The sequence below is a fragment of the Neopelma chrysocephalum genome, unplaced genomic scaffold (assembly GCF_003984885.1).
Source record: "Neopelma chrysocephalum unplaced genomic scaffold, ASM398488v2 Primary Assembly neopelma1_25, whole genome shotgun sequence".
In the NCBI taxonomy this organism is placed as follows: domain Eukaryota; kingdom Metazoa; phylum Chordata; class Aves; order Passeriformes; family Pipridae; genus Neopelma; species Neopelma chrysocephalum.
In genome coordinates, this window is record NW_020897694.1 from 26,087,313 (window position 1) to 26,114,606 (window position 27,294).

Consider the following 27,294-nt stretch of genomic DNA (forward strand, 5'->3'; position numbering starts at 1 on the left):
TAGACCAAAAGAACCTTAAGAATTTGTTTGAAAACACTGGCTTCTGAATACAAGAACCACAATGTTTTAGAACTAACACAGTCCATAAACCTGTACACTGTGAAATTTCCCTTTTGAAGTTCAGTATTTTTGAGTTTAACCAACTTTTTCAAAATAAAGTTCCTGAAAGTTCTACATTTAATCATTTTAAAATGCTTACTAACATGCTCTTCAAAACACCATAATATTCCCTTATGTACGTAAAGAACAATTCCCTTCTGCTTTTATATAACTATCTCCATACAGAGATTTAGAATAATTCATTTGACCCAAAGAACTGCATAATTGCCAAAGAATACCTAAGTAAAAGAAAGGTAACTGAGCAACACAAACTACCTCATGTTCACACTAAAGATATGACACAAACACAGTAACTATATAACTACATAAGAGCACCAGATTATGACAGGGGTAGGTAAAAAAGTTTTCAATCAAAATGGCAAATGTTTTAGAGGTTCATGAGAACATCAGATCAACAGACTGGCAGCCATTTGATGGTGCAGTAAAATCACATTTTAGCTGAAAAGCCTTGTGCCGGGAACTCTATTTGGAAAACAAAATGGAGAACAAGCCCACAAAACTAATGCACCTAAACCTGAGCACAAATACATACACATGTTCTCTTTTTTCAGCAGTACTGTTGGCTAATCAAAGAAGCTTCATGAACAGTGCGTGCTCCCTTAAAAGCATAGACCAGTCTGCACCGTCAGTATACAATCCTCCCACCCTTAAAAAAAAAATTCAAACAATAAAAATACAAATAAAAAAATGTGATTAGTCCCCGACCTACTCAGTGAGCTGAACCATTTCACTGAAAGTTCAAATAGGCCCTGTTGCAAGGCAGAGTTGGATTTCCCCTTTGCTGCAGCAGCAAAAAACTTGCACATTGATGCCATACTAATACTCCCTTTTCAGATATCTCAGGCCTGCAGCAACAAGTGTATCAGCTAACGCACAAGACACAGAAGGACATTTGACATAGACAAGATCACATACTATTAGAAAGCAATGCCATGTCCTTCTGATCTGAATGGCCAAACTAAATAAAACACCTCATGTTACAGCTACTTCCCCCAGTTTTTAGGCCAACTGACTCTACCATTTTTTAAACTTTTTTTTTTCACCAGAACTAGCAATTCCGAAGCCAGGGGTCGGAATTGGCTCATCTGTTAGTGTTTGGGGTTTGGTCTTTTCAAGAGCCAGGTTATTTCTGGAAGGAACGGAAGACATTGAGGAAGCTTGATTCCCAGGTGAACCAAGTCATTATGCAGTCAACAGATCCCACGCAAGTAAAATGGCAGGAATATGAAAGCAGGGTGGGGAACGAGATACTGCTGCTGCCTATTTTTCCTACCTGTTAGATCTGCCTAAAGACAGCTACCAAGATGTGAAATTATGCACAGAGTATTTCATACCATATAGAAGTCAGCAATCAGATCAGTATAGAGGCAGCACAACACAAACATATTACTTTCAAGAACTGATATTTTACATTAAGCTTTCTAAATTTGGATTTAAAAGAAGATCAGAATGACATGATACAGTTAAGTATTCAAACATTATACAAACATAATTAGTACAAACTCTCCATTTTCTTTGAGACATACTAGTGATGCTTCCCAATCTTGATACACTTGTACAGTAAGAATTATTTAGCCATAAAAGAAAGCGCAGAACTGATTAACAGAAATTAACTGATTAACTGATGAACAGGAAAATTCTTGAACCCACCTTTGTTTAGTAGATAGATTTTTCAACAGATGTGGAAAAATAGGGCAATATGATGCAGGTCTCAGAAAGTGATAATAAGCCCTTGGACTGCTAAAGGAAAGTAGTGGAATGACAAGTTTCTAGAGTCACAATTCAAAACGGTATCTTTAAATAAAGATAATGCAAACAAGGGACTTTTTTCTCAGTAGAAGCACAGCAAATGACTACAGGGAGAGACAGAAGTAGTAAAGACGACAGGCCACAAAGATTCAGAGTTGCAAGGTAACAACTGGAAATAAGAAGGGACCAAACTACTTTAAATATGAAAACAGAGCCTCACAGCAAAACCACGCATGCTAGAAATAGAGTTTATGGATTCTTTGGCATCCTTTTATCTTAGTCTTATTATGGCCATTAGGAGCTGTATCAATCAAAACTCAATTCTTTCAACCAGTAGACTGACTAGATCTGAGAGCCTATCAGAACCATTACACAATCCTTCTTGCTACCTCCTTCTGGGCTGTCCAGCCAGATGTCACATCTGCATTTACTACAGACAAATGAAGGCAACACACATGCAACTTCTCTAAAGGCTATTGCTAACTAGTGAGAACAGAGGAGGGTACCAACAGCTTCAGAAGCAAAGCAAGCATACCAGAATAGGGACTGACTCACAGGAACCTGGGCTTCATTTTGTTCTTCTGTCATTGCCACAATAACAGAGAATCTGCACTCCCAGCCTTCCTATCATTTCAGCTGCAGGAACTCCTACAGAATAAAACAATTCCATCTGGCTTTGGTCAGGGGAACAGAGAAGCCACAACCCCTCACAAAATGCAATGATGACAACATGGATGCAATCGTAGCAAGCAAAATGAGAGATAGTTACACCTCTTTTTTAATGAGTTCAGAGAAGGGCAACCAAGCTGGTGAAGGGATTGGAGCACATGTCTGATGAGGAGTGGTTGAGGGAGATGGGGTTGTTTAGCCTGGAGAAGAGGAGGCCCAGCGTTGACCATATCACACTCTACAACTACCTGAAAGGAGAGTGTAGTGAGGCAGAGGTCAGCCTCTTCTCCCAGGTAAAAAGAAACAAGACAAGAGGGAACAGCTTCAAGGTGCACCAGGGGAGGTTTATATTAGATACTAGGAAAAATTTCTTCATGGAAAGGGTTGTAAAGCATTGGAACAGAGAGCCCAGGGAAGTGGCAGACTCACCATCCCTGGCAGTATTCAAAAAACATGATGACATGGTTTCATGGTGAACGTGGTGGTGGTGTTAGGTTGATGGTTGGACTTCATCTTAAAAGGTCTTTTCCAACCTTAACAATCCTATGATTCTATGATTCTAACCTCCATTCAAAGTTTAAGGACTGTGGTTTGCAAAGAGTCAAGTCTGCAAGAGCACTAGCTGCTGTTATAGGGCTGGCCACACAGCATAAATGATGGAACATTAAGAAACTACTCACACATTCACTTCTCCCTGTACTGAAGTAGCAGCCCCTGTTGCAGTGCATTCTACAGTTCTAATGCTAAGTGGGAAAAATCTCTATTCCACCCTAATAAGCACGATGAAACCTGCCAAAAGCTGCTTGCTATATCAAATGACAACAGAATGCACCAAGTCCATTAACTTCTGGCTGACCAACAGCATACATTTAAGGTCACATCAGTTCAGAGATGCTCATAAATGTTAAAGTAAACCAGTTAAACCTGTAAAGCAAAAGAACATCAAATTAAAACTTACTGAAGTCACACATAAACACCCACAAAGTTACCTAGATGGCTGAGGCAAGACTATTGAACATATATTAGTGTTCTTAAGTCTCCTAAAGTGTGCAAGCTTAGGCTTCTTTCAAATCAGCAAATCATCATCACAGCTAGGTGTCACAAATGAAGATTTGGGAAGGACTCTACCCACATTTGCTACAAGCATGCTGGTGGCTAAAAAGGCCAATGCGAGATAGACAAGTCCGGTTGCAAAAGGCACAGGAGAAGGACTCCTTAGGTAGTATTGGCAAGACATGATTCTTTCTGGATTGTCTTTTCTCCTTGAGAATTCAGCAAATACTGATCTAAAAAAGACCAAAAACAAAAACCTGCTAGTGACATAAAACTCACCTCATACAAGCTTTTCCAATATTTAAGCTATCTTCCCTTTAAAATAGTGTGTGAGGTTATCAGATGAAATTTGCTTATCTTGACCACTCAGCAAATACATCTTGTCATATTTTGGCATAACAGAAAGCACTAAACTATCAGCACTTAAACACAGAAAAGCTTTCATATATACACACTGAGTCACTTCCAATCATCTCTTTAGAAAAACAAAACCAAGCCTGAACTTCAGTAATCCTCTGGAATACAAGATTTCCAAACCCCAAGCTGTTCCTGAGGCTCTTTACTGACTACATTGCAGTTTTCCAGCCACACTGTGAACTGGCCATATTATTCCAAGAATGGTCTCACTAATGCTGTGTATACCAAAGCCGTAAACAATACAAGATTTTTTTTGGCTCAGCCACAGCACTACTTACCAACCTCATGTTCATCCGATTACCTAAAACTATAGATTCCTTTCAGAAACACTGTTTTTATAAAGAATTTTTTCTTTCTGAAGTTCATTTGCCAGAACTAATTTTTCTACAGAGCTCAGTTAATCAAACTTCATAAAACTATGTGTTTTTTTCCTGAGGGTACACTGTGTTACTCACAAAATTTAACTAGAAGCTATTTTCTGTTTTCTTCCTGTATATATAAACATCAGCTTGACTTACAACAGTAGGTATATTATATCCTAGACATGAAATAAAAAGCCATACACGGTTTTGTTTGTAACAAAAGTCTAAAGTGAAAACTATCAGCAGCTACCCTTTATGCCCTTTACCAGCATTGCTGCTACTTATAAACTATTTTTTTAAAGAATTCTTAAAATAATTTTATAGAACTGGAAGTTGTCTGCGCGAAAGAAGGAGGGAAATAAACTAGAAGTCTTATTCTACTTGGGTCAAAAATTTAAATAGTTCAAAAGAGAGTATCTCAAAAGCTCCAAAGAGTGCTAGAAACATACATTTGGAAGATGAAGAAACACAAGCTTAGACAGTAATATTTTTTAAAATACACCCTATAAGACTAGTTCAATACCAATTTGATATCACTTGTACCTAGTTACACTGGATGATGAAACTACTTAGTGATCACTTGCTCTGCCATTATATTCCTCTGTATAGAAGTCTAAAACAAGGAAATTAAGGAATTTTTAATGTATACATACATATATAACACATTGATCTCAGTTTTTGTCCATATACATATATTAACCTCAGCTTTGAGAGTTATGCACATATACATATATGTAAAAAAGTCAAGGGTCTTTAGCTTCCACTTTTTAAACATAAAGACAAATTAATTTCCTCAGGTATTTCTAAATATTAACACAAGATCAAGAAATATATAAATGTTATGAAGTTATAATAAAGCAACAATTAAAGTTATCAACAAAACTGAAGAAACATCATCAGAGAGGCATCTAAATCTTGGAAATAAAACATATTACAAAAAACATGGCCTAAAATGGACAGGAGAAACAACCGTGGAACCAAATCTAACTAGCTATTGAAAAATTGGTAAAGCAGAATAAGATGCAAAAAGCAGAGCTGACATGCTCCTAGACAGAATAAAAGCTTTTAAAGTAAGTAGCATAACAATACTTTTAAAGAGTTACAGTATGGCAAAACTCAGAAGAGACAGCAAACAACTTCAGACAATTTTATAAGATACATTAAAAAAAATTAACAAGGAACAAAGAATCCCTATTCCATTACAAGGAAGGCAGTGGATGCTGTAACCTAAAATCTAAAGAAGTAAACAGACCCAGAGAAGTTTCAAGAATTAATTTTGTAAAGATCTAAAAGGACCTATAATTCTTTTATCCATGGAGCATTCAATCAGATCATAGATGGAACAGATGAACCTTTCTTTTGGAAGACAGCAAGGAATGCTGATACAGGTTTTTAACACACCACGGCAGATAAGGAACAGCAATCCCTGTAGATATCTGCACCCATATAAACCATGACACTGCAATATGCTTTAAGAGCAGCATTCCAGTTACTTACTATATCCTAATAGTAGACAAAAGACCTTTGTTTCAATAGAATGACAACATGAAGACATCATATTTAAAAATACTTTGTCTTAAGAAAAGAGCATTTCCATTCCTGTTTTACATAAATATCTTTGGATTTCTGTCAAAAAGATGTACCACAAATAAGTTTACATTCAGGATGACTGGTACCCACTTCAGTACTGCTTTTGCTCTGTTTGAATGAACTGACCATAGCAACTACACACAAAACTCCAACAACAGATGCAAAGAACAAAGTCTAGAGGGAATGCAAGACTTGCTCTGTGTGAGCAATAAGCTGCTTTTTATTTAAGACTCACTGTGCTAAAGCAGCAATACTTCACACAAACAGGTCCATATGGCTTATTCTCTGGATATGAAAAAAAATTGCTATAAAGCAAACACATTTCTGAAAATAGGAAATAAGGATATACAAAAAATTGTAGAATAAGAAAATTTAATCAGCCTTTGGGGTATATCACCCTACTCTAGAAAGCATCTAGAAATGAAATAGTTTTTTAAAAAGTAAATTTCTAGAACTAAGTAGCTTTTATTAACTCACTGAATTTTAATTCTTATTTCAAGTTGTACTTCCATATATATCAAGCAAATACAGTGGTATTATACAAGCTTTCTAAAATTTCAAGCAACAGGTTCCTGAACACACTTGCATGTATAATGACATAGTTTAATGGAAGACGGTGTGGAACAGCAGAGAATGAAGAACAATTTAAAGATTTCCCAAAGACAGATGATTCAGGTGTCAAAAAATAAACAGACATAAAAAACCCAAGCCCAAAACATTCTGGTTACCTATAAAAGACTTCATGGCAGTGTCCGTTAACCACCTTTGCTGAAAATACAGAATGTCTCCTAAAATCTGTCAAATATTTCAAAGGATGACAGATCAGGTATTCCGCAATTACAGAAACTTGTTCTAGGAAGGGACATAAAACACTAATCATCAAGTATACAGTGTCCCAAATGAGACAGAAAATTTCCTTTCCCAATATCTTGAAACCTGTCTGCCAGGGAAGTACTTAGAAAAAAAGTTACTACATAATAAAAGACACTTCTACAGCTCACAAAATGATACACAGGACACCTTGGAAAACAAAGACTGATCTAGAGCCAGAAGGAAAAAAAAATGAGAGGGAACAGTTCCGACAACAATTTCAATTTGTCAACCAAACATTATGTATAGAAAAGTCAAATTAAGGGTTCTCTGTGAACAGTATTTCTTTCTTTTCAACATCCACCAGACACATGGTTAGTACGCATCAGGCTGCACAGACTTTAGAGAACAATAATTGGTGAAGTGGCTGGCAACGTACTCTAAGATCCTATTGTTGTCCCACTTGCTTACTTCAAAGAAGTTTATTCTGTGAGAAAACATTAATCTTTCCTGTAATTAGTGCTAAACTGTCCAATCACAGAAGAAATAATGTCTTCTAATCGCTCAAGACATGGAAGATTAATGTGTTGAAGATTCTCAGTGATGGATTATTACACTGTTAGAAACAGAGTTAAAAGATGGTCAGACCCTTAGAACTACATATGACAGTCCTGGCTTTCAAATACATCAGAGACTTGCAGCAAATAAACCTAGATTTCTAGTCAAAAATATTAACCAATTCATTTAAATATTAATATGGTCCTTTTTAAGTATATGTGTGCATATATGTATATGATGACATATCATTGCTATCCAATAACAAGCCCTGACTCTTACTTTAGAAAGCAAATAGAACTGTAAAATGTTTCATTTGCATTCTACCACTTCAGCATCAGCTAATAACCACCACATATCAATTTTTAACAGCATACAGACATGAGGTTTTTGTTTTGAAGACCAAAAGTTCTGTAGTACCAAGTGTCTTGCAAACAACATACATTCACAAAGAACTAAAGCAATGAATGAACATGAGTTGTTGTACACTCTCCTACATGTAAAAAGAGCTGCACTTCACTCCAAAAGTAACTGAGTCATACATAGACACTATTAATACAGTATCTTAGAAAGTTGACGTAAGTTGAAAAATTCATAGGCTACTGCATTTGGCAGAAGAAGGGATGTGGAAGACTACAAGTATTATCAGAGAGTCCCCCTCACAACAATAAGCACAAATATCACTAATGACACTTCCATCCAGCCAAACCCATTCAGGATTCAGAGCCCTACAGCCTTCTCTCACCTTCAATTAGGAAAAGCAACCATTTGCCATATGACCTTCACAAAATGTTGACATCCACTTAGTTCATATTTGAACGCTGGATTCTCTTTTTCAACCCCATTGTTATTATACCTTTTAAAATCTACTAAGTGGCATTCTCATCAGACTTTTTCTTATATTCTATTTCACTTATCCTGTAAGATCTGACTATTACTCCTAGATGGTCTTTCATGTGGGCACAAATGACACCAAGGAGGTAGTGGATCAAGGGTTGGACTTGATGATCTCAGAGGTCCCTTCCAACCCAGTTGATTCTATGATTCTATGAAGGGTAACTAGGAACCATCAAACTCAATTTCAGGGCTCTGGAGATGGTGGCCAAGGGTCTGGAAGCCCAGGTAGTGTTCTTCTTGGTTGTGCCAGTTAGGGTAAATGATGAGAGAACTAGCTGGATTTACAAAGTAAACAGCTGGCTGTGTCACTGGTGTTGGCAACAAGATTTTGGTTTGGGACCCTGTTTGCTGATTAGGAGAGACAGAACCCACCTCATGAAACGGGGCACACGAGCCTTTGTTGACAGAATGGCCAACCTGGTAAAGTGAGCTTTAAACTAGGAAAAGTGGGGAAAGGGAAGAGGACTATGGGGCATCCCCTTGCGGCCCTCTTGGGATATCGACACATTCAAATACCTCTATAAAGTGCCTGTACACCAATGCACACAATATGGGGAACAAACAGAGGGGATTTGAGATGTCTGTGCAGTCGCAAGTCTTTGATCTCACTGCAATTACCAAGACACGATGGGACAGCTCACACAACTGGAATGTCGCAGGGAAGGGCTACATGCTGTTTAGGACACACAGACCACGAAAGGCGCAGTGGTGGAGTTGCCTCTATGTGAGGCAACACTCGGAGCGTACTGAGCTCAGTCTTGGGGAGTTGAGAGCTTATGGATATACTCTAAAGCCTAATCAACAAGAAGGGCGATTTACTCTGTAAAACAGAAAGCAGCTAATAAGCAAGCTCTAAGTGATGCCCATGTGTTAGAAAAACAAATTACTTGGCAGATTTTTCTAGTTAAGGTATAGGGCTTGACATGCTTCAGTGATCTCAGACATAGGGGGAGGTTAACACAGCTTGGGAAGAAGGATGTACCACTGAAAGTGGACACAAGAATGCAGAATTTATGGGCCACAAAGACATCTGGCAGAACTCCCAAGAAAAGGATAAACCCAACTCAGCAACTGTGCTGAAATCAGCTCAAGCTGGGTAAAGGTAATTCTGGCAGGGGGAGATTGTGACCAATGACCCAAGAAACCACCAATCCAAAAGAAGACAAAGACTCTGCATGTGGACTAACTAGCACGGGATGCAACTCTTTAACCAATAGAAAGTAGAATAGTGATTAATAAGAGAACTATGTAACTTGTAGCCAATGAACACTAACTCCTTTGTTTGCTAAAATGTATAGATACTAAAAGGTTTTGATAGACAGTGTGTTTGATTTATGGAATACCATGGAGCACCCAGGCTTGTGCAACTCTGAAATAAATAATCAATGTCTCTCTCAAGTGTTTAATTATTGGCTAGTTGCACACCGGTTTGGCAGACAAGATGACCTCACCAGTGGTCCTTCCAACCTTAACCATTCTCTGATCTTACTTTCCTCCTCTAAAATGAACAGATTTGAAGCAGAGAGACAGTCCAGGAGAGAAATACCACTTCTGCCTTTTTGCCGTACTTCACTTAACTATCAATCCTTGACTGAGAAATTGCAAAAGTAGTAATAGAAGCCACAAAGAAAAATTTATTCAGTTTACTGTGCTCAATTAAGTGCCTCCCAATGCTTCTGAGATCTAAACTATACATAACTTCTAAGTTAAGTTTCGCTAACAAGTTATCAGGTCTAAAAACCATTCACAAAGACCTTCACTGATAAGATATCCAAGTGAACTGGTTCAGAGCACAAGGAAGAAAGGAAAAAACTGTCTCTCTCTTAAGCAACTCATCTCCTGGATTCAGAAAAAGTCCTTTTTTTTTTTTTTTGGAAACCAACTGGCAGTCTCAGAAATACAGAGATAAAACAAGGTCCCCCTTTCAGAACCTTCTTGATTTTGCTGATAAATAGAATGCTGCCACAAAAGCAAAAGCAGACTGAAAATTAAAGTATTTTCTGCCTATTTCTAACTTAAAATCCTGCCAAGACAGCAATCTCTTATCTAGATTGCCATCTCACTGTCATAAAAGAAAGAGCTATCCAGATGAGAACAAAGTCTGCCCAAAGAAATAAAGCAGTACCAAAAGCTTCCAGATATTTTCACTACCTTCTAGACATAATAAATCACTACATCCAACCAATTAAAAACAAAAACAGAAAACCAAAACAAAAAAGCAAACAAAAAAAAACTATCTGGCCCACTTATAACTGAACTCTGATATTAATAATATGGCAGGGGGATGGAAGGGAAACAGATTCAGAAGGCAGTCAGTGGAAACCCTTTCCATCATTTCACTTACGGCTGAAGTGCAAAAAATTATCTTTTAGATTTTAATTTTTAAATCAGATAAAGTCTAGGTTCAGTCTCCTCAGAAAAACAACCTAATAGCTTAGGTTTGATCCCTAATGATCAAAACTTGACAAAAAATTTCAAGCCTCACAGAACAGCAGATACTACATTGCTTTTAATACTTAGACAACTCAAATGCAGACTTAGCTTAAATTTTCAGAATTTAAATAACCACAAGTTACATTCTCCTAAAATTAAGAGAATCAGAGGTTAGCAAACTCATGTTATCGAAAGTTTTTTTGCATAAAAATATCAAAAGACATGCAATTTTTTCTTTAAGTTCTGTCCTACTTCAGAAAATATAGCAACTCATTTTTTCTTTAGAATTGAAAGGACATAAATATATTTTTCTTCAACAAAAGTCTGATTGAAACCTTGTCAATGAAAACAGGCACAATTCAATAACTTGGAAAATAATTACTTACAAAAGAAAATCACCTTCATCTGTATCTTACCTTTAAATAGGATCCGTAATATTTAGTTACATATGGACTGTCACATTGACTCAGCACTGTGATTTCTTGTTGGATGTCTTCTATTTCATCTTCTGCTTCTTCTAGGTCAATAATTTTTATAGCAACAACTTTCTGAGTCCGATTGTCAATTCCTTTAAAAACTTCACCAAAAGAGCCCTTACCAATTTTCTCCAGTTTTGTAAACAGTTCTTCTGGATCTGCCTTCAGAGTCTGTAAAAAGTAAGAGAAAAGTTACTCAGTATTTGTAACACTAAAACAAAATGTGATATTCTGGAAGGAAACAAACACTTTAAATTCCATACATTCCTATTTATCTAGATACTTTTTTTCTATCTCCATAATTATCCCATTGTTCCTATATCCCTTATATGCACACACTGCAAGGTTTATGCTTCTGTGTATATGAAGTACAAATTTAATACTGTCATTATGTCAGGATTTTATCCTATCTGGCAACAGAAAGTGCTGCTCCTTCAATTTCTTCTTCTTTTCCAATAAAGGGCACCCAGAATGAAAGATCCTTACAAGGATTTGTTTTCTATTAAAAGCAAATTGATCAAACACCACTACTAATAAAGGTAAACCTTATGTCAAACCTTTTCTCTTGAAACTGATTCCTTCACAGATCCCAGTGTCCTTCTCTTTTGTATTTCTCACATATCTCATCCTCTTAAGGATTTCATTCACCCTGTTCAGTGCACAGAGTACTATTTCGTTTTGTTTGATGTGCCAAACAATCCTCTTCAATTGCCATGCTTCCTCCTTATCTCTGACCCCAAGGTTTTCTCAAGAAGGATTTATTTATCTTTTTCTTCTTTTCCCAGTTGTGTAAACTCATTCACTTCTAAAAAACATCCTGTTCCCAGCTTCCTTGATTTGAATAGTCACATAATAGCTATGAGCACTCACCTAAACATGCAAAAATAAGACCCAGGTGGACCACTCTGCCATATTTGCGTTTTCTCTACTGTCAAGTATTCAGTTCGATACTGATGCTCTTAGACTATTCACTTTCAATGCACAGATGATAAGTTCCATGGTATACCTTCTTAATCTTAGCACAAGGAGCCTTCTTAGCTGACAAAAAAATATATAAATTACAACCATAGAGGATTGGAAGGGTCCCTTTCAATCCAAACTATTCTATGATTAAACTGGAAAAGTCATAGATAGAGGGAATAGTCACGAAATGAAGAAAAATAGGATAGAATTACTTAGAATCTTTTCCTTAAGAAATAAAATTAATGCTTCAAAAACTTGTTATTGTTTATAAATGGTGACGTTAAGTGAAAATACACTGATACTACTGATATTCAGTTGTAGCAGTAAACCTGCATTATATGGGAAAACTGTGGTTTAAGCATGTTTTAAGGTGGCTTTTTTGTGGTCTCTGCTAACTCATGTTTCTTCTTCCCAAAATCCCCCATGGCCAGTTCTTATCTCTGTCTCAGGAATGTCCTGAGAAGATATCAAGAAGTCTTCTCATTGGTCTCTTGTTAACCCCTTCCTTATTTGGCTGTTCCCTGCCTGATTGGTGTTTTGTAAGACCCCTTACCTTACATGGTCCCTTTTGACCCTCCCAAGAGCTTTATAAACCCCTAACCACAATAAACTCTCTCTCTCGCCTCCTCTCCAAGTCCCGTGTGCTGTCTCTCTCCGGCTGCCATGGGACCACGTGGATGGGGGCAGGGGTGAGCACCTAACCCCTCCATGCATCCAGGACCCTGAAGAAACCCCTGGAGCTGGAGTAACCCCTTCCCCATCCACCTCAAGCCTTCGGAAATGGAACCCCACAATGGGAGGAATGCACCCAGATTCAGTAATGCCTAAATAAGCATAAACCACCATTTATACTTGGTCAAACTTCGTAGAAGCATAAGGAGGGGAATGACAATTTCTAGGTTACCACTGAGAAGCACTGAGCCAACATTTTCTTTAATAATTAAATTTGGCTTACGAAGCCTCTCCCACCTATACCTCTGCCTATCTCCACTCTCACGTCCCAAAGGTTATGTAATTAACCCATGCAGCCACGAGAGGAAAATAGTCTAGAACACATTTTAGTTTGTCTACATATATCTGAATTGCACAGCTGAATTAGGTGTTTTGAGGACCAGGCGAGCATTGTGTTTGTCACACGTGATTTTATCATCATGTGGCACAAACTGGCAGTACTCTACTACTTCTAATACTTTAAAGTATGCTATGAGACATCATATCTTCCAGGTAATCATCCCAGGAGCAGATCACTGGTGAGATAAGCCCAAAGAAAAAACACTCTAAGTGTACTGCAAGACTTCACCAGCCCTAAGAAGCTCTCCCTGCTTTACATCTTATTGATCCATAATTGTATCCAAAGTCAGTTTCAGGAAACAAACAGAAGGACATGGGGAGTTATCACTCTTTTGCCATTAAAAGGAAGAGCAAAAGATCCAAATCCCTTCCACCAAAAGAAGCTTGTTTCTCCTTTAATTTCGATTTAATGAAATTTACATATTATTACACACTATTAAATATTACATACATAATACGTCTCCCACTTGGAAACCAGATTAGGGCACTTCATGTTTTCCAGCAAGCGTAGTCATCCTTCAGCTAAACGGTAGCCCCTATCAACACCTCCTGGGACATAATTTCTAAGAGACCACAAAACTACTAACTAAATCATGCTGTACTGATTCTTCTCATGCCTCACAGAATGCTCTGTTGTCAATATTCAAACCAATCTTCTCTGAGAATTCTTCATGAATAAAAATAACTTTAACACCTGCACCAGATATTTTCCCCTGTGGAAAATCAATTATCAGTCTATGATTTCATACATACTGTGTTGGAATTTGAGATGATGTGCTGTAGAGAGCTGTGAATGCCTAACCCATCCTCACAAGCCTTCTAGTTCCATTCACTAGCCACAGGAATCCGGGTGTTACATCATTACAAAGACATCTGGGTAAGCCACAAACCACTCCCAGCCACAGATACCTAAAAAATTCCATGTTTCACCTCCAGAGACAAAAAGCCAGCACAGCTCAAAGCTGCAGTGTGTTGCAGTTGTTCATATAGAGAAAAATGGAAGGGCTACCTGCCACCAGCTCTTTGAATTCTGTTGGCTGTATGTATTCACCCCTTATTTTCCCTTTTCCCCTCAACCATCTACTGCAATCTTATATTAAAGCCCATTATTTCATGACACCACAACCTTCAGAGACTTGCAGAAATATCACAGATTCATTTTTACAGTGTCAAGCTCTTGGGATTCTGGTATTAGGCTGACAGTTTTATAAAACAATTGTAAAAGAACATTAATAACTCCAGAAAAGCAAGGAAGGTATCTGCTCCTGGAGGACTCAAGAAGCAAGGAACAACTGTTGCTGTTCAATTTTTATGGTTAAAATTTTGCAGTTGTTTGGAAATGTTAATTGTACAATAATACCTGGAATTAACAGGATTAAAATAATTATTAATAAGAGTTTCTTTTCCAAGTTCCTTGTGAAATTACTAAATATTTTTTAAAAACCTCAAACTTTTCCTTCCCACTTCAGAACTTTTGTAAATTCTTTTATTTGTTCTAATTTAACAGTTGCCATTCCTGAATTTTGTTCTGAGCAACAGAAGGTAGTAGTTGTTTAAAAAAACCAAACAAAACAACACACTCTTGCTCTCTAAGAAGGTCTCAATTTTCTTCTCAGGAGACCAAGTGTTTGAAGTGAGATCCTTAAAGCACTGGCAACTCGTGTTTTTGCAAAACTACCAGTTGGTCTCTCTTTAATGACCTTCTCTATTTCAAAAATGGAGAGACCAGGCCTCCGATACATAATGAACTGCTTGAATTTGAAGGTACATGAGTGGCCAATTCTCATTCATTTGTCCTAGATCACATCTGGAAAGGATTCTCCCCAAATTTATTTCTATTTGTTTTTGTAAATACTTACAGCAGAGCAAAAATAAACAAAGAGCTTTATAAATAGTCTCTCTACATGACTGCATAGAGAAAATGTCTTCCATAAATACTGTCACTACAGTTTTGCCGACTCTACTCTTTGCAAGTGTTCACTAAGCATGTAGCTTATTCCCGTCTATATTAAAATAAAGGGAACTGATAGAAGAGCCTTCAGGTAACTGAGAACACTAAATACTGCTGGAACATCTGCTGCAAAAGAGTAACGCTAACGACATTGATAAGGAGCTAGATCTCTATCACTAAAACATTTCCTTCCAAGTGGGACACAGAGTACACAGTGGCAAATCAAAAACAAATTCTGGAATGTTCAGATAGAATGATTTCAGAATTTACAATTTCCATAGACACTTGAATTAGTTCGCTTTTATATCGGATAGTTTTTCACACTTCTGAACACAAACTGCAACCATCCTGCCTCAATCTTCAGCTTGTTCAGCCACGCAGAACAAAGTCCTTTTCACCATGAGCAAAGCCACCATTCATCCAATAATTTGAGTAATCTCTCTGTACTTGTACCACATTGGATTCATTATTTTTGACCTTAATCAGCCAGAAAAACATACTGTATTTAAAATTAACTCTTCTCAGTACCTAACAACACTGTTGCCCACTTCCGCGGAATAAAAATAGTGCAATACATTCTCAGATCCTATTTGTTCAATTTGGCCTCATGGTTCAAACTCCACTGCAACCAACTAAAGCAAATCACCTCTTCCTAATTCTCTGCATTGCCAACTAATGAACTCCCAGCCCATTGCAAACGTTCTTTGTAATCTTTCATACTTATGGCAAGCTGCACTTCATGCTGTTTTGTTCAGTAATTCCAATCTTCAAGCTTGTGTAGTTGTTCAGTAATGGCCTCTCAAGTGAAACAGATGCCTTTAAATTTTGTACCATCAGCAATTTTAATCAGCATGCATTGCCTTTTTCTATGCTAAGGTCACTTTTCAGTCAGCAACTGTCAAGACCAATCCTCGAGAAACCAGCAGTACCCTCCACTCTGACACCACCTCTGCAGTACGCTCCTTGCAGCCAGGACTACACGTCTTGCAAAGTATTTATTTTTATGATTCCCTAATTCTCATCTGAACTAACTGCCCCTTATAGCTCAACAGAAAACGTTACTGAAATTCAAACTAGTTAGATCAAACTTTATCCATAACCATTTTGACCTAAGATATAGCTTTAACTGAGTATTTTTCTGCATCTCATTCTAATTTTATTTCTAACCTCCTTTTATGAAGGGCTATTCATCCAGTTATCATAGAGAAGAGTTGAAAAACTATTTTTTTCTTTAACTTGCAGGAGTTATAAGGCATCTCTGTATTCAGGTTCTCAAGCTTATTTGTGTAATTGATTTGACTTGCAGATCTGTAATTTCTCTGTGCTGGGTTGTTTGAAATATACAGTAAACTTTTAACACCTCATTTTGTATACTTTTCATTTCACCAAATCCATTTCCAATCAGTCAGTCCAGTACTCATTCCCTATCAAGACTGAGCCCAAAACACCATCATCTGAAGAGGCTCAGAATTTTCTGGGGATTGTTTCAGCTTTGAAAAGAGAAGCCTGGGGGATTGGAAATCTTATAGTGTGTGAATACCTGATGGAAAGGAGAAAAGAACACAAAGCCAGACTCTTCTCAGTGGTGTCCAGTCAAAGGACAAGATGCAATGAGGAGAAACTGAGTTTCAGGAAATTTCATGTAAACTTACAAAGAAAAGAGAAAAAGCAAAAAACAAACAAATGAAAAACCACAAAGGAAAAAAACAACCTTTCTTACTGTAAGGATAGTCCAACACTAGAAAAGGCTGTCCAGGCAAGTTATTGATCCTCTGAGGTATTCAAAACTAGGCTGGATGTGGCCCTGAGCAACCTGCTGACTCTGAGCAGGTGGACTAGATGTGCTCCAGAGGTCCCTTACAATCTCATCTATTCTGTGATACACTATGCCTATCACACCAAGAATTAGTTTTAGTGCTAAATTTACTGCACAAATACATAATTTCTTTTGAAATGAGACAAATTTTGAAATTTATGCTGCATATAACTTCTTTCTTTTAAATTTATTCTCTGGTCAGACCAGAGAACAGAAATCTAGCAGACAAGTTCATACAGGCAATTTGCCCAAGTACCCAGAGAACTCGGAAGCTAAAGTCAAAGGAAATAGCTGGCACAGTTGATGTCATCTTTGGTCACACAGCTCCCAATTTCAGAAGCAGAACTGCAAAGGTTTTCCACTTGCAATCTTTCAAAAACCGTCTAAAGCCTATTCACCTCAACACAGACCAGTATTAAGCAGCTTTCCTTTTCCCTTGGATCCCCAAAGAGTTAGCTGCACGAGTGGCAGTAGTGGAGACACATTGTAAATTTGGGTAAAAGGCACAAATTCAAACCATGCAGCTCTCCCACAAATCTGGGCTACCAAAGCAGGGGCAGGAAATAAACAAACACACAACCAAAAAAAAAAAAAAGCCAAAAAAATACCAACTCCCCAAAATACACATGTAAGATGGTTTTATTTCAGGGAAAAACTAATTCCAGGAAGAAGTTTCAAATTTTGCTACTCACAGCATTTAGCTTTCTCTGAAGCTCACAAGTTTTTGTTTTCAGCAATATATATACCCCATATATGAATAACTGATACAACACACAAAATTATTTCCTGCAGTTGGTGTGAAATTGAAATAAAACAGAAGCAGTACACAGAAAATAAATTGTTCAACTTTACTGCATTGTATCAAGCCCTACCTGTACTTCCAAAGAGCAGCTAACTAACTCAAAAAGACAAGATATAATAAATATTTGGATTTATAGTCTGCGACTTTTATGTAAAGAAGGAAAAAAAAGACACTTTAGGAAGCCTTAAAATTGGAATAAAACTTGAACTATCAGTTTCATCTATCAATAATAAAGCAAAATCAGCTGAACTAGCATAGTCATTTTATAGTTATGAACCTTATGAACATTATCATGAACAGCAACAACTGAGTTTTATTTTCTTTTAAGAAGACTTATTAGCAAAACATCAAATGAAAACTACAAAGACTAGAATGAAAGCATTCATCTGTAATAACTAGGTGCAAAACTGAGATCCAGCTGTTTCAATGAGAATTTGTCAGTTATCAAAAGTACCGCATGATTGTTCTTTCCTTTTTTTTCCTTTCACACACATTCCATATTTCTCATTTTCCATCTCCAATACTATAATTATGCAATTCAGACACTTACTACCATAAGGAAATGGCTTTTTTCTAGGAAAAATGAAAAATACCAAAATAAGAATTAAGAATAACAATACATTAATTATCAGTAAAAAGGAACAATTGCCATAAATTCTGTGGGTTGCAATAGTGGGGAGGGAAAGCAAAGAATAAAGCTGTAAAACTTGGCATCTCAATCACTTTAGATGTCACAAACAGATGAGGGCAAAAACATATAGCATGCATCACTACAGCCTAACACTCACATTTGTCACACAGTTCAACTCCTTTGTTCTGATTTCTACCTAGATTGAAACAGGTTGTAAGCATGTTTCCAGTAGGAATAAAAAAAGTTGCCAAAAATTAGACTAACGTAGAAGTATTCCTCAGCACTTGTATAATATTCTTTCCACTTATTTTAAAGAAAGATGCATTTATCTGAGGTTCAGAATACAAAACATTAAATTCTTTATTAATAGAACAGATATCCAAAGCATGCTTCCAAATTCCCAGTTGACCAATATCATTTTCTGGGTGCAATGTCCCCTGCACAAATCACTCTGAAACTTTCTAATATTTTTCATTCAGATCTGCATTCAGAAAGCTGCTTAGTGTACAACCTTAAGAATTTAATACCAAAATAAACAGGTACCTAACCACAGCCTGCTTTTTACAAGCATTCAGAAAGAATAAATTCCAATTAAATATGCCAAGTTTCTGAAGTTTCTCGGTTTTGTTTGTTTTTAATGTAACATCACTATAACTTTGCATAATTTGTAACTGACTTCCTCCCTTCCATCCATTACACTTTTAAACCATAAATTACTGCAATTAAAAAATCTCTCCATGCCTTGAGCACACAATGAAAACAACACACAAGTATCATCAGGAGGCCCAGCATAGCAGTGAAACACAAAATGTATTTGAGACACCAAGAGAACAACACCAAAGAAAAAAGTCCCACAACCAGTTTTAGAACTATGTCTCACTTGTTTTCACTTGTTAAAAAGCTAAAACTCTGTAAAAATCACTCTTAATTAGCTAAGCTATTGATAAATAGAAAAATAAAGTAGTGGTTCTTCGTGGAAATTCATAACATTATGACATATGGCAGAATAAATAATGGATATAGAGGCAATTAGAAAGTTATGTTACATTAACACTACTAGAGGAAAAGAAGGAATATAATGAGTTGTAAGACCTACAGCAATCACAATTCGAGGGGTAACTCTTCTTGCACCCATTCTATCTGACAGAAACCCCAAATGTATGTCTCTTACAAAGCTGCCAAGCAGAGCAACTAAGAATACAAGAGGGGAGTACAAGCACTCCCAAAATTCTTCTGATTCAAGCCTCACTTTCTGTAGAGTTACACTGCAGAAGGCTCTTGGTTCTATACTAACATAGAATCAACACCGTCTGATTTTTGTGCAACCTAAACGTTTATTACTCTCAGATCTGTTCTTGTCCACTAAGAGGGAACAATTCCATGCACAAATATTCCCAATAATTAAATTAATTTTTGGCTTATGACAGCAATTTCACTAAAAATAGCTCTTCAAAAGTAGACTACATTTATCTGATTTTTGGAACGATACATGCTGAACACATCCAGGAGTTTGACTTCAGGTAATAAACTAAAGCTTAAAGCAAGCTTGAGGAAAAACAAACAGATTTTACTAGTATCAACTAACTTGTGAATGGCAGCATCACCTTATACTGATCATGGCTCAAGACTCAACTAGGCAAATTACACAAACACATCAGCTTAGGTGAAATAGTAGTTTTGGCAAAATAAAGTCGCTACATTCACAACATTCTCTGTACAAAAAAACCCCTCCTAATACAGAAGCTGAAGACTACCATTCAAGCAAACAAACACCTTTCCCTACCGGGAAAGAGATATCATTTTAATGATGGGTTAAGAAACCCAGGATAAAAACCATTCTGTGACTGTTCTCATATAATATAATTTTATTATCTTACATTGTCTTCTCATAAAACTAAATATTCTCTTAAAGAATTTCTCCCTCGACATCTCAAATCCAGTACACCGAAGAGATGCTTCCTATGTATCATCCCTGTTATTAATTCTCAGGTGCCTACAAATACATGGAAACTTACCCAGATTAACGAAGAGTTTACAAGTAAAAAAAGTTTTGATTATATAGCTGCATCCACACAAATGGCCACACAGAACACTTATTAATTAAATAGTACTCCACAAATGCAAGCAGGTGTATCATCGCAAAAGCAAAAACCAGATCAAATTCAATCATAGAATATCAGGCTGGAAGAGACCTCAAGGAACATCTGGTCCAACATTTCTTGGCAAAAGCACAGTCTAGACAAGATGGTCCAGCACCCTGTCCAGGCAAATCTAAAAATTTGAGTCCAGATTTGGGGTATCCATCATTTCCCCAAGAAGATTATTCCAATGGCTGACTGCCCTAATTGTGAAAAATTTTCCTCTTGTCCAATCAGAATCTTCCCATTGGTAACTTGTACCCATTACCCCTCATCATTCCACATGATTCCTTGTAAAAAGAGGATTTCCATATTCTCTGCAGCCACTCTTTCAATACTAGAACATGGTGATGAGGTTTCCCCTAAGCATTCCTTTCTCAAGGCTGAACAAATACAGCTGTCTCAGCCTTTTCCCATGTGTCAGGCTTTTGATCATCTTTGTGGTCCTTCTCAGGACCCTCTCCAGCCTATTTTTTTTGTATAGCAGGGACTAAATTATTATAGGATGAATGCAGTATTTTATATTACTATTAATTTATATTAGATGCCTTGTTGACAGTGCTTGGTGTATCCCCTATCTCCCTTCCCAAGAAAGGGGGCATGAAAAGAATTTAAGCAAATTTTAAAAATGCAGCCAAGATACATACTTCCACTTTCTACTTCAGGAACACAAAAGATACCACCATGCAAAAGCTGACATCGAGCCCTGTACACCACTCATAACACAAGGCCCGATATTTAAATGTTTTCGCTACATCAGTAGTCTTTTGTCTCTCTGGGGAACAAAGATGACAGCTGACTAAGAGGGTATCTTAGGGTACCATGAAACTGGTACAAGAAACTTGCCATGGCTTATGACTGGCCTGACTGGTCTATAAGGGCACCTGAAAGACACAGTTGCCATAAGCAGTATCTATTTACCTATTCTGGAAGGCCGCAGGATGGAAATATGTTTTTGTACTTAGAGGCTGTTGACACTAACGTTGAGACAGAAACGGTGAACGCTGACACTGGTCACGCACTAACTGACAAGGATGACCAACCACCTTGGATGTGACTGGTACCAGAACAAAGACCCAAAACTAGACTTTGTAAGCTCAGCCTTTGGAAGTACCTTTCCTTACCTTCTCTGCCTCTGAATGAACACCACACCTCACCTCCATATAAACAATTGTAAAATTGAATAGAACTCTGGAAAGCATGTTTAAAGTGTATCGCATCAAAATCACAGAATGGCTGAAACACTGAGATTCATAAAAATAAGGATTCGCTATTGTCAATCCTTATTCCATAAAGCTGTCCTAATAAATGCCTCAGATATTCAGGAAGTGATGAATTCAACATAAAAAAACTAAGTAGCTCAAACTGTTCCCCAAAGACATAGCGGTCTATACCTTACAGTTAATTACCAGTTATTTTCCACCTAAAAGAAAAGTACCTGCAAAGGCAACAGAAAGAAAGAACAAAGAGACTTAAGGACTGATAAAATAGAACTGCAGTAATTTTAACTGTACAGTCTGAGTTAACGGCACAAGGATTTAACAACATTTTCCAAACTGAAGCTTGCCCCTGCAACAACAACTTCCTAGGAAGTTAGGCAAAGCACACCACCAAGAAGTCACTTGTACTATGCCTGTATCAGGGGTTAATTAGATGTTGATACTTTCAGTCTTTTTCCTACCAAGTTATGAGAAAACAAGCACTGATAAATGGGAACTTCGTCCTTGAAGGAAAAGTTTTGTACAAACTACAATTAATTGGTGTCTTATTATTGGCTGATCGCCTTCCAAGGGCATTTGAAGGAGAAAGTGAAGAGGAGGGTGATGAAGTACACCCCCAGACTCATTTCGAAAAGATCCCCTGAGGTATAGCGCGCAAGCGCAGGGGGAATTCCAAAGTACACACGCATGTGCAGAAGAGACACCGCTTAAATAACATTGGGAGGGACTGAAGGCCTCTAGCTGGGTGGTGCTGACCACACCTGCCCAGGTAGATGTCACCAATTAACTGGATAAAAAAGCGGATGGTTTGTGCTCGGGGGGGGACTTACACTTCACACGAAGGACCACGTTGCCTTCTGCAGGGACGCCCGCTATGTGCGAGCCTGCTGACCCTCCAAGAACGCAGCTGCTACGAAGGATTCTTGGCATTCAGAGTTGGTAAGATAACCTCGTAAGTGACACCTGAGTGAGTAGGGTGTTGTATTCAGGGCTTATTTCCCTCATTTTTCTCTTTCTATTGGGATCCCGTTTACTTGGCCACTTCTTTGTAATAAATATTGGGTTTTGAGCTTTCAACGGTGTTTTGGTTTCAATCTCAGCATCCTTACGAACTCTCCCTGCTACAATGCCCAAAGGAAACCAACTCTCACTCCTCCACACATGCTTAATAGCAAGATTTTGGGCATGTTTGAGGAAAAGCTTAGTATCCACATATTCAGTAGAAGTTGTTATACATGACTTCCCAGTATCATTAGTTCCACTGTCAACAAGAGTTGACTTCTCTCAAACAGCTCCATACATCTATTGCATAGCCCTGACACAGCCTTTGACTATACAGTGAGAAGATGCCCCCTTCATTTTCACAGTTTAGAACTCTTGTGCCCTGGTACCCAAGGGTTGAGCTTGTATTATGTCACAGAACCATGACATCTATCCTCAGGATATTTTAAAACTGATTAGCCAAGATCATACAGACCAAGGATCTGTCAAATATTTAAGTGCTCTAAGTTAGTGCAAACTATTTATCAAACTATAATCTAAACAGTAACAGTGAGGACAAGCTTTAAAAAAAAAAAAAAAAAAGAAAAGAAAAAAAATCAAATTTGGGAAAACTCATCTCCAAAACTAATCTTCTCCTCCAGAAGCTGCAAATGAAAAGCAGCAGAAGCTACGTGGACTTTCCAGTGCCTTTGATTTAGCAACCTAATATTCTGTAATTCCCAAACACAGAGCTCACACGGGAATTAGTTAAAACAGTTTATTGTAAAGGGAGAATGAGTTATAACAAGAAGGACAGTAATACCTACAGTGTGGAAGTACAAAAGAACAGCCACGTCAGATCAGAACAAAGGATCCTCTAGGCCAAAACATTTCTCCTAGAGCAGTCAAAAGTGAACATCCTGGGAACAGTGCAAAAACAGACAAGTATACAGCCATATTTCCCAAAACTCTTCCAATCTCCAGCAAACTGACACTTCAGACACTTTCTGAGCCAGAAATGGTGCCTTTACACTTAACAACCTTTCTTTTTTGTTCATTTGTCAAGTTCCCACTTAAATTTAGTTAAACTTTTAACATTTCTTGAAGCAAGACAGCTTGAATGTCAATGCTTATTTATATTTTGCATGAAGAACCTGTAGCACTTGTACTGAAAATACAATGAAGAGTGAATAAAAATAACTTACTGCATAAACACTGTTATTGCTACCAAAAAAACTGAAAGATAAAAAAAGGGTTTATCACACAGAAGAGGCTTGTCTTAGAAATGACAGAACTTTAAAAGCACCCCAGGAATTTATTACCATAATTTTATAAACACAATACTTGATTATTTAAATATAGCTTTCATAAAGAAGCTATAAAAGCTTATCACAGCCTTGAAATGCAGGCCAGTCTGAAAATCAAGGTCATGTACACTTATTCGAAGCCAGCCTTGCAGGAATGTCACACATTTACAGACAAATAAGCACTCTCGTGAGGCCACTTTCTGTAAAGCATGAAGAAGGAAGACGACCTATCCTCAGTTTAGCAATCAGGCAGCTTCACACTGCACGCTCAAACTTTATCTCTACACAGAGCCCTTAAACCAATGACAGCAAAAACTTTCAGTTCAAACTTAACCTGCACAACATAGAAATTTAGGTCAAAACCCAACTCTGTTTTTATTCAGGTTACAACATGCCCACTTGGCAGCAGACAGCAAATCTCAGGTTTTGACAACTTTCCAGCACCATCCTACATTTCCTCCACAGTTTTTCATTCCTTGGCTCACTCTCTACCCACTCACTTTTTATGCATCACTCTTCAAACATTGATCAGATGTCTTGTTCAGAGAGAAAGATATTAATCCTTCATTTCTCTGCTCTATTTACACACTATTGTGCTCACACCAAACAGCATTAATAAAGTGTTGTCCCTCCAAGTGACTTTTTAGGGGCCAAGAAGTTACTCTGTCCACGTTAGCATACTGAGTGCTCTCTTGTATAAGTACAGCAAAAAATGTTGGAGAAAGCTGCATAACTTGTCACTGACACTGCTTACTCCGTTTGTTGCAGAAGCTGGTAGGTGGGGAGGAGGGATCACGCTACAGGAAAAGAAAAGATAGTCCCGTGATTTAGGCAATTTAATTATAACCCAGAGAACTAAGCCCTATTCCTCTCTCTTCTACATAATCAAAAGTCCCAAACCATAACTTTTGTCTTATTTAAGTACATGTCACACATTGTATGAACTTTACTCTTTGAACATTTATCTACAAGTAAAATCAAAGAGAATCATGTACGGAAAACAGACCACTATAAAACTGCTATATATTCTGTCGGAATGTAAATGGATATAAACATCTTCAACTGGTCAGAAAATCAGTGAGCAGTATTCACATTACTGATAGACTTTATGCCTCTACCTATCAGAAGGTCTTTAGTGTTTGGGTGGGCTTTTTCACTGTTGAAGTTCACACTTGAGAAACTCTTATAATAATACAATAAAAAAGTAATGGAAAAATAACACTGTCCTGAATAAAAAGATATTTGAAGTAAACTCACAAATTATATGGACTTACAAAAACCCTGAATATATACTTATTTAGTACAGCCAACAGTACTACAAACTAAGTAATAAATCAAGGCAATAAAAAACACAGGTGCTTAGAGAGATCATGAAGTGACACACATCAGCAGTAAGTACATGCTGCTCACCTCTGAGCAGCTATAAATCTGACTTTTTAATTCTAAAATATTACGGATTCTGTTCCAAAGTAGACAGTTGTCTTGGTTCTAACATGTCTCAAAAGAAAAAAAAAAACAAACCCACCAATAATAACCTAACTGTAGCCAAATAAAGATACCCTTACTTCTCTGTTTCTGGCAATTGGAAAACTCTCATATTTGGAAGGTGAACTTGAACACTCAAAAGCAGGACCTACAGAGCAATATTAGTCAGCTCAGAGCATGGGCCTACGTACTCTATATGGCATCCGGTGCTATCCCTGAGCATATAAATCAAACTATGCCTAAGCATGTAACATTTTAAATTCAAATCCTCCTGTTATGCAAAGAAAAGAGATTCATGACTTAGAATCTTGACTCACAGAAAAACAAACCAGGGTAAATCAATACTTAAATCAAATGATGCACAAAAACTTCAAATCCAGGAGATAAATCGAGGAAAACTCTAACATGTCATTCATAAGTTGTTCTTTTGGAGGTTAGGACCAGAAAGTTTCTAATCAGATGTCGGAAACATTAGTATAACAACACACAGATAATAACGACCTTAATGTTTTGCTGGCAGCAGTTTCCATTTAAACTAAGAAAAACAGGGCAGGGAGGGGGGGAAGCCAGCTCAGTCAGCAGAAAAACACACTAGTTTTTTCAAAAATATAGTTACGACACAGAACCAGCAAATTCCATCATATAACAAAAGCAGCTAACCAACCCTTGCAGTCAAACACAGGAGCCAAACACAATCCCCGAGCACCCACCTCAGCCCAGCACCACAGAGATGGGCACTGCAGCATGCGCTGAAGGTCAACATTACCAGGCCCTGCTCTTACGTAGTGGTTTCATGTGTGCTTCCCCTATTTACCGCAAAATAACGGGGCTGAAAATCGCCCACCGAGCCGCGGTTCGCTTGAGGAATTAAAACACCGAGGAAAACTCCCGGCCGGGGGGAGGGGGACACAAACCACGCTCCGCTCTGCACGCCTGCAGCGACACAGAGGCTGCTGAGGACAGGGATGGAGGGAGGCAGGGAGGGATCCACCGGGCGGAGGGACCTCGCTGGGCATCATGCCAAGCGCTGACAGCACGTTTCGTCTCCATCCCGCTACTCAGCCCCCAGCCCAGTCCCCAGGGCCGAGCTACAGCCAAGAGGCGCTTTCTTCCCTCGCCCTGTCCCCCCACCGCTGGGAACCTCCTCTTCACACCCACCCCTGCCCAGGGTGCGTGTTCGTGCCGGCCCTTGGGGCAGGTCCTTACCTGCATCCCCGGCAGCCCCGTCTGCACGGGGGAGTGAGTCATGGCGGCGGGCAAGGAGGGAGGGAGGGAAGGAGCCGGGTCTCCTCAGGCGGCTCCAGGGCACAGAGCTGAGCTCATCTCTACGCTCTCACACACACACAGCGCCGCCGCCGTCCTCCTCCTTCTGGCCCTTCCCCCAGGCGAGCAGCGCCTGTGCGCCGGCGGTGGGAAAGGGGCAGTCCCGAGCGTGGGCTCTCTAGGCCCCCGTCACGGATGCAACAGCGGCGGCTTCCTCATCCCTCCTCCTCTTCCTCCTCTTCTTCCTCTTCTTCCTCCTCCTCCTTCGGGCTGTGCCAGCGACACGATGACAAACCTGAGGCGGGAGGAGGAGCCGTAGTGGCAGTCCCGCCTCTTCTACCCGGCTACCTGCCCGCGCCGCCCCGCCCGGTATCCCTCCCTTTTCCCCTGCCGGCATCGGCGTGGTAGAAACCCTAGACGTGGTCTGGCATGTCCCTTTTTCTGCCTCCCCTCCGCCTAGGCGCTCCAAGGAAGGTCACGGTAATGCTACCGCTCCACCGAGGTTTATGGTTTCAGGAAACGCTTGACTTCCTGT

The 27,294-nt window shown here is 38.5% G+C and overlaps 1 protein-coding gene across 1 annotated transcript in view; it reads right to left on the reverse strand.

The window, feature by feature from the left end:
- STK24 (serine/threonine kinase 24) overlaps window positions 1-27,086 on the reverse strand; it is a 62,372-nt gene extending 35,286 nt beyond the window's left edge. The window contains exons 1-2 of the mRNA XM_027675183.1: window positions 26,703-27,086; window positions 11,072-11,302 (exon numbers count right to left, since the gene is read on the reverse strand). Of these exons, the coding sequence (XP_027530984.1) occupies window positions 11,072-11,302; window positions 26,703-26,744 (273 nt within the window). The 5' untranslated portion in view covers window positions 26,745-27,086. The remainder of the gene's footprint in view (window positions 1-11,071; window positions 11,303-26,702) is intronic.
- Between the last annotated feature and the right edge of the window lie 208 nt (window positions 27,087-27,294).